This window comes from Scomber scombrus, chromosome 15 (genome assembly GCF_963691925.1).
Source record: "Scomber scombrus chromosome 15, fScoSco1.1, whole genome shotgun sequence".
NCBI classification, from domain to species: Eukaryota; Metazoa; Chordata; class Actinopteri; order Scombriformes; family Scombridae; genus Scomber; species Scomber scombrus.
This window is the reverse complement of record NC_084984.1, coordinates 27,170,677-27,186,150: the sequence shown is the minus strand read 5'-3', so window position 1 is coordinate 27,186,150 and position 15,474 is coordinate 27,170,677. Positions and strand designations below refer to the sequence as shown.

The 15,474-nt window shown below is 38.2% G+C and overlaps 1 protein-coding gene across 1 annotated transcript; it reads left to right on the top strand.

Moving 5' to 3' along the window:
• The first annotated feature begins 5,500 nt into the window (after positions 1 to 5,500).
• On the top strand, positions 5,501 to 13,623 carry tbc1d13 (TBC1 domain family, member 13). Its single transcript, XM_062434703.1, has 12 exons — positions 5,501 to 5,629; positions 7,852 to 7,925; positions 8,020 to 8,060; positions 9,491 to 9,552; positions 10,360 to 10,459; positions 10,921 to 11,003; positions 11,194 to 11,353; positions 11,849 to 12,059; positions 12,243 to 12,406; positions 13,076 to 13,236; positions 13,336 to 13,393; positions 13,482 to 13,623. The coding sequence occupies exons 1-12, from the start codon at positions 5,607 to 5,609 to the stop codon at positions 13,545 to 13,547; spliced, it is 1,203 nt and encodes a 400-aa protein (XP_062290687.1). The 5' UTR covers positions 5,501 to 5,606; the 3' UTR covers positions 13,548 to 13,623.
• The last annotated feature ends 1,851 nt before the right edge of the window (positions 13,624 to 15,474 follow it).

Sequence of the window (15,474 nt, the reverse complement as noted above, 5' to 3'; positions counted from 1 at the left end):
ATGTTTTTGTCTTGATAGTCTTCGTCAAAGCAGCCCCAAAACATTACTGAGCCTCCTCCATGTTTCACGGTAGCTATGTTGGTCTTTTCTTTGAAGGCTTCATATATTCTTCTGTAAATATAGAGTTTTGGTGATTCACCAAAAACCTCTTATTTTGTTTCATCTAGTCCAAAGAACTTTCTCTTAGAAGGACTGTGACTTGTCAACATGCATTTTGACAAAGTCCAGTCTGGCTTTTTTTGTGTCTCCCTATTAGAAGTTGTGTCTTCCTGGTTCTTCTACCACGGAGCCCATTTTCATTCAGACAGTGACGAATGGTGCCACTTTTATACCTTGAACTTGAAGATCAGCTTAGATCTTGTTTTCCTCGTTTCTTTCCCACTATTCAAGCAATCCTTTTGTTTGATCTCTGGCTAATTTTCCTCTCGTGACCACATCCAGAGATGTTGGCTATACACTTCCATGGGCCTTAAACTTCTTAATAATATTGGCATCAGTAGTCACAGGAACATCAAGTTATTTGGAGATGGTCTTGTAACCTGGCTATATCTTCAGACCACCAAGTCTAGTTTTCCTTCTGTTTTCCATGTTCAATGTGATGCAGTGGCACAAAACAGCAGAATGAGTCATTTTCTCCTTTTAAACTGACTGCATGAGTGATAATAAGACACCCCTGATACTAATTAGAACACAATAATCTGCTGAAATTATTGCTACAAATCAATTATTTCCTACAACTTCTAAAGGATACCAATGATTTTGTCATGGCTATATTAGAACGTCTTTATAGAATAAGCACAACTTTTTAGACGTTCCCATTGTAAACCAAACATAGACATGCACTGATAATAAAATATCTTTGAATTTCAACACTGTCAGGCCGAATGGTGCATTTTTTAAATAAAATGCATCAATGAACCAATCATTTTGGCCAGATGTGGATACAGGGCTACGACCTGCTCAAGTCAGGAGTGTAAACACAGCACATCTCCTAGCAACCGCTGCCATGGGAAACATCCAACCAAATACGCATAATAATTTGCAGTAACATTATGGTTTATACTATCAAATTTGACTTTGACACCGGTGGCTTTGTTTGAGGAGCATATTAATAACTACTGTGCAGGCCAACATATTAGACCTCTCCCTCACTGCACTGCAATAAAAGAAACATCAGACAGTCATATCACACATAGTGCAAGTGTATTCATCACTATGTGTGTTCAGGCAGCATGGCATGCAGCGTCACTGCAGCTGTCGATGAGGGGAAAGGAAAGTGTGCTGTGTGGCAAGATAATGAGCCAGATCATCAGTTACACAAGAGCTGTTCAGATAAGAAGCTGAGTCAGTGTTTCTACCTGCGGTGATGAATTAATGACAACAAACGGAGTTGTTACAGCTAAGGAACACAGTATTTAACCCTTGTGTCGTCCTCCCGGGTCAAATTGACCCCGTCTGTTTCGACTGTTCCTTCTTTCCTTCCTCCCTCCTTCCTTCCTTCCCTTCCTTCCTTCCTTCCACCCTCCCTCCTTTTTTTCCTTCTGCCTCCCTTCCATCTTTCCTTCCTTCCTTCCTTCCTTCCATCCTTCCATCTTTCTTTCCTTCCTTCCTTCCTTCCTTTCTTCCCTCCTTCCATCTTTCCTTCCTTCCTTCTCCCTCCCTCCTTTCCTTCTTTCTTCCTCCCTACATCCTTCCTTCCTCTTTTCCTTCCTTCTTCCTCCCTTCCTTCCATCCTTCCATCTTTCCTTCCTTCCTTCCTCCTTTCCTTCCTTCTTCCTCTCTTCCATCTTTCCTTCCATCCTTCCAACTTCCCTCCCTTCCTTCCATCCTTCCATCTTTCCTTCCTTCCTACCTTCCTCATTTCCTTCCTTCTTCCTCCCTTCCATCATTCCTTCATTCCTTCCATCTTTCCTTCCTTCCTTCCATCTTTTCTTCTTTCCTTGACTCGAGGACAACAGGAGGGTTAAAGGCACAGAAGATAATTCATGGTAAGTGTTTTACAGGAAAGTGCAGCAGACAAAGTGTAATTATAGAGAAATTCTTCTGCATGATTCAGCAGAACAACCCTTTTTTTACTGCTCAGTTAAAGTCTCCCTCCACTCAAAAATATGTTTTCTTCTTGTTCATTCAGTTGGATGTTTGAGTTTTACTGTGTAAATTGATGCATGTACAGTTTGTTTTCACATCCATCTGCTGAAGGGGAAAGTGTTTCTGTAGTTTTTTTTAGGGGTGGGGCTAAGAGAATGATTTGTGACATCACAACTAGTTTGGAGCCAATCTTGATCCAATATTAAACTTAACCCTCACATACTGTTCATATTCATCTTATGGAAAAAAATACATTCACAATCACTATTTTATGATCCAGGTGAACATTTTATAGAATATGATAAATACAACAAAACATTTGAATGCTGATTTTGGATTTTTTTTTTTTTTTTTTTTTTTTAAATGAACACAGGTTTAACTTTAATCATGTGTATCAGCTGCACAAAAATAAAACAAATGATGCATTTTATTTCCATTTTTATATTATGTGGGTCACATTAGGAAAAGTCTGGCTAAATGTGACCCTGAACAGTATGTAAGGGTTAAACAAGCATGATGTGGAAACTTGAAGCTTGAGAATGGACTTTACAGTGGAGTAGCAGGAGATCTTGGTTGGTCAGACTGTGACTACTGCTCTTTCCTCTTGCACCAACATCACGTTAAACTATCGATTTGCACACAAAGTCTAATGGGGGGGGATTGCAATTAAATTCACCCCTAGCTCCACTCCAAGGACAATATTATATTTGAATACTAGTAGGAAAATGATCTTGAAGAAGAGATGAAGAACACATGGCAACGTGAGTAGGAGGAATAAAGGGTTAAATAATCCCAGCAGCTGGTTAAATCAGCCGTGTTTACCTGACTTGACACCAAAATGTTCTCCTACAGTTTGATATCACATATACAGTGACATAAAGTGAAATATAAAGATCCCTTTTTTTATCATGACAGTAAATGCTGCTCAATTTTCACACGTTGTATTTTAAATGTATGTATGAATAATGAACAGCCTCTCTGCTGGATTAAGGGAAACCTAACACATTCTTCTACAGAGCAAATACACTGTTAAGATAAGAGGGCTCATGGGCCAGAACCAGCCCACCAGGCAGTCCAATCTGGCCCGCTGGATAACTTTGCAAAGTATGAAAATTGCACAAAAGCCTCAGAGGGCTTGGACACATTTTTAGGAGTATCTGTTACCAGGGTAACCCCAAAATTGACAGCTCTGGCTGCAAAAACTTTGTGCATGTTTGGGACGACTTATCTTTACGAATAAGCTTTTTCTGTGATAAGCATCAATAAAACTGTATTTCAGGTTCACACATAAGCACCTGAATGACACTGAAACTGGCAACTGCTCAGGATTTGACACCTAATATTGATGCACTTGTGAAGGCTGAGAGGTGCCAGGTACGAGGAGCACCTTGACCTCTTTTAAGTCCCAATTCAGTTATTGGTCATGATTGCTGCAAAGATGTGCATCCTGTGCCTGTGTTTGATCACTCAAACCATCTCACATTCACTTTGAAAGAGTTTTGAATTGAGTAATTGCACAAGAGCTTAGATTGTAGATTTGAATGCACAACTGCATCAATCTCCTTCATCTGATGTCATCATTGCCATGTCACAACATGTATCTTTGTGCACAGCATTGTCTGGATTGAGTGGGCAGCTGGTCCAGGGCCTTTAACCCCACAGGTGCCTCAAAAATGGGAAGTTTTGGACAAAGTGATATGTTGCAGAAAAAAACCTTTCAGCTCGTATTTTCAATTAAAAACTCAAAGAAAAAAAGTCAAAAAGACACAGAGTCACGCAGAGTTTCAAAGTGATATTAGATATACTGTGCATCAAAAAGTGTGATACAAAGCAAACTGAGACTGTCCATGGAAGAGACACTGATTTGCACCAAGGGCATCTTCTCCTTATATACCTGTGTGAGCTTCACCAGTTTGTATTATAATTAGTGTCAAAAGATTTTAATTTTCCATTTTTTTGTCTTTCAGCTTATTTGATTCGGTTGAATAAGTTATTAATAAAACTTGAATTTGGAATCACGTCTCTGTCCCTTAGTGAGCGTATCTGCCTGCCTTGTTTAGTGTTGCACTTAAGGTTATTTGTAACATTGATTTTCCTTATTGACATTTCCTGGGGTTTAATTACCAGGTGGCGTAGTTGTGACATGAATCATTTCCAAACCCTTAGCACCACCACAGTATGAAAAAAAAGACATTCCCAATCACTATTTTATGATCCAGGTGAACATTTGATAGAATATGAAGAATACAACATGTTTGAATGGCGATTTTGGAATTTGTACATTTGTATATATAAAAATGTGTATCAGCTGCACAAAAATGAAAAAAATGATGCATTTTGTTTCCATTTTTGTATACTGTGGTTATATTTATTTATGGTGTTTTTACAGCTCTCAAATGATTAAAAATGGTGTCAAATTTGAACTTTTACAGTTTGTAAGGGTTAACTTAACTTCTCAGTCACCAGCTTAATCTATGCCACGTGCACCGCCACATGCACTGTTACCAACAGATACATGATCTTCAAATGGAAAGTGATGCATAGGGTAGATCAGGGTAATGTGGGACACTTTTTTGCAACTGACTCGTTTATCTTATTTACCTTTATGAATTCAATACATTATATCAACACTTAATATCATTATGAAATCCCTGAGATGTTTGCTTGTTAAATTAGAAGACTTATATTAATGTTCCTCATGCCAAATTGTTTCAGAATTTGTAGATTTTGTTATTTGGGACATTCGTTTTTAAGGCTTAGAAATACTTTGTTTAACAGAAAGCGGCCTTATCTGCTAAAACATTCTGAAATGTGCATACCCATATTTGGTCATTTAATTTGTAGGACTACAGATTTTAGGTTAAGAAACTAGTAGGCTGTGTGTACACGTGTAATAAAACAATGTAATTTATATTAGTTATCTTTAAAATAATTGAATAGAATAGAGACAAATGCACTGGAGCTTAGTTGTCCCGCATTAATCAATGTCCCATATTACCCTAAACCACCCTTCATCCAGAAATCATTATCACTATTGCTTTTCTCCATACGTGAATGAATTGATCATACATGCTGTCTTTCTGCCCTCTAGCGGCCGTCAGCATGTATGTCACTTTGTACAGTTAAGCAGGATTTATTGATGCTGCTCTGGTCTGGCAGCTCTAACTATTCTCAATGACAGCTTTATGACCAATCACGGCCAGTGTATCAACTTTGTGGGGGGGGGTCTACACTACAGTTGCACATTTTTAAAAATTCTACACGTTTAATAAACATGAATGTGTGTTTAGAGACTCATTGGATGTAAGTGAGCGGTGCTGCAGTGAATGGAGCTGGCTGTTGTGTATCTCAGAGTGGACACATTGAAGCCGCCGGTGACGCGCAGGCAGGTCGGTCGGCGTGGTGTCTGCCCACAGTGTTGCTGTGAAGACGGAAGTGACAGCAGGACTTCCCTCTGACCAATAATTCAATCCTTTTTGGAAACAGTTGCAGGACTACACCGCCGGGCTTGTCCAGACATGTCTACTGCGTACAAAAACAGGTGAGACACATGAAAACATTACATTCCTGCGTCGCATACGTACATTAGAAAACGTTAAGTAGCAGCTAGCATCATAACCGCATAACTGCCTTTAACTTCAGTGTTTAAGCTAGCAGCAACAACAGCTCAGCTAACCACGCACAGGTTTAAGTTTAGGTTACGTGCGAGTGTTGGCGCCTCTTGCATGCTAATGTGTGTTCGCTGGGTTTAAAACGTAGCATTTAAGGTCAAAAACGAGCTTTGTAGGCTGAGTCAATGTAGCAAGTTTATCGTTTTAAGGAGCAACGCTAGCTCCCTGTTAGCACATCAGCTGACACATCACACTTCCTCAACAACGAGCCTTCATGTAGCGAGCTGTGTTTGCTGACTGAGACAACAAATGTCAATAATTTGCAGTTAAACAGTTCAAGGAAGAATTACTCACTTTCAAATCTCTTCTTATTTAAAACGTTTTATTTTCCTCCCTCAAATTTAAGTTAAAGTCTCCCATCAGATTTCCATCACAGCTCATGTTTGACACTCATTGTTCTGTTTCAGTAGAGGCACAGATGATGACATGACTAATCAGGCTGCAGATGCATGTCATAACTGTATAAGAATATGTTCTAGTTTAATAATACACAATATAAACAATTCATGTTTACAAAGATGACCTCATTTTATTAGATGGCACCCAAATATCTTTTTAACCATATAGTTCTTTAAATGTCTGTCTGTACATTTACAGTGTTTTAGACAGACCTGTAGGCACCAAGCTTTAACATTCAACTTTGACTTATTACATTACTACTATACTATGTATATGTGTGTATATGTATGTGTATATATTTTTGTACATGTATATGTGTATATGTATATACACATAAGAACCCGAATGATGCTGGATTTTTGGGGCTGATACCGATTTTATAAAAAATTCTGATATATTGACCAATACACACACACACACACACACCATGTTTCCATCACTTCAGGGGACATTACATTGACTTACATTAATTTACTGGACACTTATCCTAACCGTAACCATAACCACTACATGCCTAATCTTAACCCTTATCCTAAACTTAACATAACCCTAAACTTATATTAACTTTAAATCAAGTCTTCACCCTAAAATAAATCATTTACCTTAAGGGGACTTGCTTTTTGTCCCCATAAGACAGGCGAGTCCCCATAACATAACTGTGTGAACAGATTTAAGTCCCCACAACATTAGGAATACCTAGTACACACACACACACACACACACACACTTTTTTTTTCATAAACACTTGTGATAAAGATATGTAATGGAGTCATGATATTTTACAGTTTAACAATAAACGCTGCACTGAATCAGTAAGCTTCACTGGGAATTTTATTATTATTATTTTTTAATTATAAAATGTTACATATATTAAATTTGAATTAAGGAAGAGGATATATAAAATGCTGCCTATGTAAATATCGGTGCAAGTCGGACAACATGCACGGATATGGATATATCTGTAAAAGACCAATATTGGCTGATACTATCAGTTGACTGATGTATCAGTCAGGCTCTAATACACATAATGTGTGTGTGTGTGTGTGTGTGTGTGTGTGTGTGTGGATTGTTGTATGATCTTTTTTGTATGTTTCATCTTGCCTATATAAATCACTAGTTACACTTGTATGTACATGTAACCTGATACCACAGTGCTGAAACCAATGCAATACTTATGAAACTTGTATTAATGGTCAGTGTAAAAAGTAGTTGCAGTGGAAGATCATGCACAAGTGCTCCAGACTACACACTGACCTTTAGATAGGTATATAAATGTTTAAACCTCTGCTCTGTATGTTCTACAACAGTGCTGAGTGGAGGGAATGTGAAGTTAGAGGTTTACACTGACAGTGAAAGTGCTCAGAATTATGAAGGTATTGTGATTATATGACACAGATTTGTCAGCCAGTGCAATTTCTACTGAGGTATCTTTACTGCTAATATCTCTGGATGTGTTTGCGCACTGTCAGCAGTGAAATCAATATCAGGACAGCTTTCACGCCAGTACAAAAACAGACATCCAAATCTGCTCATTTTATCTATAAACAGCTTCTCAAATGTATGACTTAATTATTCGAATTAGGATGAGCTGATTATACACACATTACATTACCTTTTTTCATGGACCATGTGTTAGCAAAAATGAGAGCAGTAATTGGCTCTAATTTCATCTTTATTCTTTCTTTATTTTCAGAATACAGGAATTCAAAGTGGCCCTGAGTGAAGAGAACATAGACTTGAAGACACTGAGGGAGCTGTGCTTCAATGGTAACATTCACACATCTGTTTTTTTTTAATGCAAGTAACAGTGAGTTAGTGTAGTGTGAGATGTTATTAACAATACTTTCTTTATTCAACTCAGGAGTCCCATTTGAAGGAGGCATACGAGCACTGTGCTGGAAAGTAAGTTGCTCTTCTTCGTGTGTGTGTGTGTGTGTGTGTGTGTGTGTGTGTGTGTGTGCTCGCATGAATGCTCCAAGTCAGATTCATACTTCTATACATCCCTGTTAACCACATAATCAGAAACCCTTAAATATCTCTCTAAGACTTCTTGTTCTGCTTTCTTTGTGAGTTTCATTCACTAAAACATCACTCCTGAAAAAAAAGAAGAACTTGCTGTAGAGCTCCAGGTCCACCTCACTGTCAGACATCAGCAGACTTAAACATACCAAATGTAGCCATGTCAGCAGTAATGTCATGAGACCTGGGGGGAGAAAAAAAAAAAAAAAAGAGAAAGTCAATGTATTACTACGGTTGTCACGCGACAGAGCACATTCCATTAAAAAAGGATGTTACACTGTCAGGTGCTATAATGGAGGACCTGACCTGCAGAAAGCCAGCTGTTGGAATGTGGGAATATTCTGAGTTGTATAGTTTAACCCTTAAAAAACAGTAACATATTCTAACTGCTAAGACTTTATAATTCTTCCTCCTGTGACTGACTTTCAACACAGTTCTGGACCACTTAGGATTTTAGTTTGGTAAATGCTAAACGGTGAAAAATGTGTCTCTGAAATCACTTAACACACTTGAATCTGTTGCTGTGATTGGTTGTTACGCGTGTTGCCAAGCAGGCTGCTCACACATGAAGCCCAGCGATCACATCACACAACAACAAATTCCTTCAGAGTTATTTATAAAATGGGAAAAGGGGGCGCTGCGTTTATCTAGCACCTTTTAAACAGAGTGGACAAAGCCTATAAAGTCTTCCATTTATCCACACGCACACACACACACACACACACACAAACACACACACACACACACACACACACACACACACACACTCACACACACTCATGGTAGAGCTGCCATGCAAGGCCTTAGGCTCTTGCTCAAGGATGTATTTAAAGATGTGCAGAGGAGGCATCAGAGATCAAACCATGAGCATCATATTCACACATTTCATTCACGCTTCTCTACACACACTTTTCACAGACTGTTTGATATCACATACTACACATCTTAATAAAACAACAGCCCAGTTTTTTATAGCTGTATCATGACATCAAATTGAAACATTAAATATGTCTTATGTGTAATTTTAGTATATTTGGTCTCTTTGAAGAATCTGAAATCTCAACTAGAGTTAAACATAACGTTTTGACATTAGATTACATGAGCTGGTATTGTAGAGTTAAACCTAACTCTCTCTCTCTCTCTGGCAAAATATACTGTAGATATTGGAAACTAGGTCTGTAAATAAAATGTGACTTTTCAAGATTTCCTGAATACTCTTGAGCGTAATCTTATTATTTAAAAGCCAAAGTGTTTCACATTTGAGTGTCGGGGCTTGTTTAATGTTGTGATTCTGTGTTCTTGACTCTTTTCAGATCCTTCTTAATTACCTACCTCTGGATCAGACATTATGGGATTCTTTCCTCAAAAAGCAGAGGTAAATTATGGTAGCTTAGAAGACTTCACCCACACTGCTTTATTAGTACTCTGAGAGTCTTTTTTTGGTATCACCGGGCAACCACAACATCAGCTGCTATCAATCAGAACAGCAGATGACATTAGTTAACGTAGTTAGCTGACTTTAAAAAAAAAAAAAACAGGGTAAAAAAAGCACCTATTCTAGGTGTGAGTCAGTGAGCACGATGCTGTTTATTGTGGTGATTTCCAACGATGACGCCAGACTGGGAGAAGAAACCACAACAGCCATTGTTTCCTCTGCATGACTTATTCATGTCAGACCTGTTTTCACCACACTAATGTAACTGTGGGCAGGCAGGATTGTAATAACATGTTTTTACTTACAGAGATATTGATTATTTCAGCACTGATTCATCTGTATATTATTGTTTTTTAATTGATTCATTTTTCAGTCTATAAAGTGTCAGAAAATTGTGGAAAACACCCTTAAAAATTTCCCTTGAAACCTCAGATGACATCTTCACACATGTTGTTTTGTCTTGCCAACGGACCAAAACACCCAAAAATTCAATTTACAAGCTTATTAAATAAGAAAAAACAGCAAATCTTCACATCTGAGAAGCTGAAAACAGAGAGTGTTTTCTGTTTTTGCTGGATAAATATCTTAGATAATTACAGGATTATCAAAATGCTTTTATTTTCTAATGAATCAACTAACTATCTCTGCATTACTACTGAATTTTACAGATGAGTGATTTTTTATTCCAGTATATGCCAAAAAAAAAAACCCTCTGAATTTGTTTTGATCTTTGCTGGTCTCTCACAGGGAGGTGTACTCCCAGTTCTTGAAAGAAATGATCATTCAGCCTGGTATTGCCAAAGCTAACCTGGGCCTGTCCAGAGAAGATGTGACTATGGAGGACCACGTGAGTCCAGACTCCTTTTTTTAGTTCTGCTGTTCTCTTTCCACATTAGTGATTAACTGCAACCAGGCCTAATTCAATAAAGCTACATGCTGTGAGAGGTAGAGTGTACTTCAGTGATCATTCTGTGTAAGCAAAAAAGCAAGAAGCAAGAGAATGTTTATTATATATGTCTGAAACAGTGAGTGAAGTCCGTTTTTTGCTGATTACATGAGTTTCAGAGAGAGTATTTACCCTGTGTATTACCCTTTCAAAATGATGTCATCCTTATCACTATGATGCCAGCTGAACTTAATATCCGTGCTAAAACAATTATAATTTAAAAAAAGTAACCAAAAAGACATTTATAAATAATACAGGTAATACATTAGACTCCCTAGAGAGGATTTCTTCTTCCTCTGTCTCTTATCTCACAGACATTATCAGTCAGCTGTAAGTAATCTTTGTTATTTGATATCTTTCAGCCTCTGAATCCCAACCCAGACAGCAGGTGGAATAACTACTTCAAAGATAATGAAATTCTACTACAGATCGACAAGGATGTAAGGTATGACTTCTCTTTTAGCTTGTTCTTGATCATAATAAGGAGCACAACCTTTCAGTGCGTGTGTGAACATGTAAGAAATACAATTCTTCCATTCTTTTAAGATCTCTTTTTTTTTTAAAGCAAAAGTTTATGTAATGCAACGGACACATGAATTGGACTATAACAGAGGTGTGTGTTTGCTTGTTTTCAGGCGGCTGTATCCAGACATGGCGTTCTTCCAGCGTCCTACAGAATACCCCTGCCAACTTATCCTGGACCCTCAGAACGATTATGAGACGCTGCGTCGGCGAGTGGAACAAACCACTCTGAAAGCACAAACTGTGAATCGCAACCGCAGCGGAGTCACAAATGTAAGGGACTATCATTTTGTGTGTGTGGTGAAAGTAGAGGGAGCCTCAAGCAGCCTGTAGGGCAGCAGAATACAAATACATTTAAGGTATAGATAATGAGTATTTAACAGGAATCTCATTTGTAACATCTTAAGAATGAAATGATACAAATGAATGCTAACATGCTGATATTTAGATGTTAAGGAGGTCATATTTACTGGTTGCCTTTTTTCTTAAAAAAAAAAAAAAAATAGGGACACATGGGACAGATATAAAATAATTCTTTGTCTATAACTAAAAAATAAATAAGATAACAGAATGTAGATCTTCACAAAGGTTGACATTAGACCTTTCCCAATAACTACTTTTGTTGAACGATATATTGTCTCAGAAATAATCACGATAAACGATATTTATTATACCACTGATATAATGATAATATAATAGTATAATAATCCAAGGGGGTCTTGCAGAACAATGGCACCACTTTCTGCTAAACTGAGTCTGTTCTCCTAGGTCAGCTCCCCTGGAAAATCTTTGAACCTGTACCCATCTAATGAGTACGAGGTGCTGCCCAATGGGACTGAGGCCCACTGGGAGGTGGTGGAGCGTATCCTCTTCATCTACGCCAAACTCAACCCCGGGATCGCCTACGTGCAGGGCATGAACGAGATCGTCGGGCCGATTTACTACACGTTCGCCACGGACCCTAACAGCGAGTGGAAAGGTAGGTGGTCCACACAGATGAGGGGTTATAACTCTTATCCCACATTCATAGTATTCAAATGTAAAAACACAAACACTGAAAATGCTATTATATACTTTAAATCCAAAGTTTGACTCACACACTGTAAATCGGTTTCGCACGAGCTCCTTTGTGATGTGAGTCTGTGCTGTTTGAACGGTGCAGAGCACGCTGAGGCAGACACATTCTTCTGTTTCACCAACCTGATGTCTGAGAACAGAGACAACTTCATCAAGAGCCTGGATGACTCCCAGTGTGGAATCACCTACAAGATGGAGAGCGTGTACTCCATGCTCAAAGACAAAGACATGGAGCTCTATCTCAAACTGGTAACCTCACTTTGTTTTACTGTTTACATTTCCCTACTATCAGCTCGTCAGTCATCTGTATATCACTAACCCACATGATGTGCACTGATTGATTATCATGGTGCATATTACCATGCAGTCATTCCTAGAAGGTATTCATAGTTTTAATCAGCTGTTTACATAAAAACTGATAGAGATAGTATTGTAAAGAATGACACACACCTGGCTTATCACTGCATGAAGTGGAAGATAATGTCTTATGGTCTGTTTGGGCAGCTTAAGCCTAAAACTTTATTCTGTTTGTGACAAATGATGTCAATTCAAAGCTCCGTTTTGTAATTTTTATAAAAACTCACTGCTGAGCGATGTACTAAATATGTAATGAAGTGAAGATTTGAGGGATAACATTATTATTTATTAATGATTTAGATCACAGCACAATTCTTCATATATTACAACATGTTGAATATTTCCTCCCCCCTTGCATTATTATACTATTATATGATCATTATATCAGTGGTATAAAATGATCTTCAAATGACAATAATATCGTTTATCGCGATTATTTCTGAGACAATATATCGTCCAACAAAAGTAGTCACTGTGACAGATCTATGTTCATTTGAAGTCCCCGTGTTAGTTTTGGTATTAATATTGAAACGTCCTCTTTTTTCCCCCATTTCCACACAGGAAGAGCAGAACATCAAACCGCAGTACTTCACATTCCGCTGGCTGACCCTGTTGTTGTCTCAGGAGTTTCTGCTGCCAGACGTAATCCGCATCTGGGACACCCTGTTTTCGGACCAGGACCGCTTCCACTTCCTCATCCTGGTCTGCTGCGCTATGCTCATGTGAGCTGTTCAGATTGTGCTCCTTTTTTTACTCCTGCAATACAGATTTGACATCTCTGCATGTCAATCATGGTTTCTGTTGACTTCCTGTGTTCACAGACTCATCAGAGACAACCTGCTGGCAGGAGACTTCACAGTCAATATGAGATTACTGCAGGTAAAGATCTGACCAGTGAAACATGAACACCACAAATATTTAAACATACAGTTGATTTTTTTCCCCCCTCTTTTCTCTCCTTTTTTAGGATTACCCCATCTCAGATGTCCACACCATCTTGATCAAGGCCAAAGAGCTGCAGGATAACTCCTAACTTCTCACTCTTTTTCCTCCTGCTTCCTCAGCTCAGACGTGGTAGGTGGGATTTCAAACATTTAAAAAAAGAAAAACATTGTCATGTCAAACCCATATGTGGAAGGACTTGATCAATGAAGAGCTTGAACAGTTGCGTTGGGGGCAAACCCAGCGTACTGCTTTATAAGTCGGTGTGGGATGTTTTGGTGAGCGGGGACTGGTCTGGAAAAACCTGGAGGACAAGCTGAAACTATTGCTTCCTCCAAAAGTGGGGAGGGAAACGCCACTCGCTTCTTATGGGAAAATGGCTACCTTGGTACGTGGTCGTCCCCCCCCCCCCCTCACTGCCATCTCTCCCATGGAGACTTTGTCGCACTCAGATAATAATGATAAACACCTAAGGGAGAGGGAGCCACATTAAATCCTACACTACCGGAAATGTTCAAACACGGAGCCAAGAATTTAACAAATATCCCTCAGCGACCACGTATGTAGTCAGATTCAGCAAACAGTTCAGTTGGGTTGAGCAATAGTTTGCATGTTTGTTCTTTTTTGGGTTTTTTTTCATTTTAAATTTTTGGAAGTTTTTTTAATGTAAGGAACATGTATGCCTTATCTGTTTAATAATGATGTGAAACAGGAGACAGTATTTATGGGTAACTTTTCTGTCTGGGTAAAATAAATATGAAGTGATGGGACTGGCCTGTTGAATATTATATCAGTAACCATCTTAAAAAAGCATCGGCTGTTTCTTGAGCATTGTGCCTTTTGTCTCATGATTCATTTGAGTTCATTTGCTTGTGAAGTAATATTGAGCAAAATGTTATTGAAAGAAGGGCAAAAAACATCAGAGGAGATCATTGTGCTTTTCACACTGAACATTATTTGCAGAGTTTTTTTCTCTAACCTGGGTTAACACACATCTCTATAGCAGTTTACTTACAATACTGTATCCTATGGCTAATACTCACGGTTAGAAGGCAGTTTGAATGAGTTTTGGTACTGATACCAAGATAATAAATTTTTTCAATACTTTAGATTATTTAATAGAAAGTATTTTTTCAGCAAAACATATAAGATGAAGTTAACACACAAGCAGCTGACAAGGAACTTTGATCTGTAAACTATCCGACCAGAGAATCATTTAAAAAGATTACGGTTTAGATCAGGCGGTCATCGCAAACAGTTTTTGACACTCTGTGCTACAAACACATTGTTGGCAGTTCAAGAAAAAAACCTTAGATTTGACAGACGTTTATAATTTCCATTTACCAGGAGGTATTGAGTAAAATGGAAATGGCCCTAAGCCAGGTAATACTCTTCACCTTGTGCTACTATCAAATTACAACACACCAAATAGAGGCTAAACCGTTAGCCAGCACTGAACGTTATTTTCTGATAACTATACAGCATGTTCCAGCGGTATGTTAGTGACGTACTGTGTCGAAATGTGTTATCAATTAAATGTATATGTGATAAAAATGTGGTGGTGTTTTGCAGGCTATCTTATTGGCTAGAGGGTGTACATTATGCTCAGATAACTGCATACGTGTTTGTTATTAATGCTTATTTGCTGTTATGCTAACTACAAACAGCTAGCTAACCCAAATCACTCCCTTATTCACTCATTCACTACTCTTTATATAATAGACACTAAATAGTTGACTTAATAGTGAGCAGCAAAGAGTTGCATGATGGGAGTTTTCACATCTTTAGCAGAAAGTAGTCTACATACAATAGACACTACTTTTTTTGTTCTATTGTTGAATATTTGAGGGCTCTATACAGTGGAGATATTTCTACACTCACTATTCACACACTCCAATAATACGGTGGAGGGTAATGGTAGTGCACTATATAGTAAATAGGGAGTGATTTAGGGAGCGACGAACAAGCTAGCATTAGCATAATTTCAATGGAAGTGATTAAAATGAACAGAAATTTGG

Bases quoted from the DNA above. Each gene is read 5' to 3' on its own strand.
- tbc1d13 (XM_062434703.1), top strand. From the start codon at position 5,607: ATGTCTACTGCGTACAAAAACAG. The intron at 11,004-11,193 runs GTATGACTTCTC...GCTTGTTTTCAG, and splicing joins CAGATCGACAAGGATGTAAG to GCGGCTGTATCCAGACATGG. The intron at 11,354-11,848 runs GTAAGGGACTAT...CTGTTCTCCTAG, and splicing joins ACCGCAGCGGAGTCACAAAT to GTCAGCTCCCCTGGAAAATC.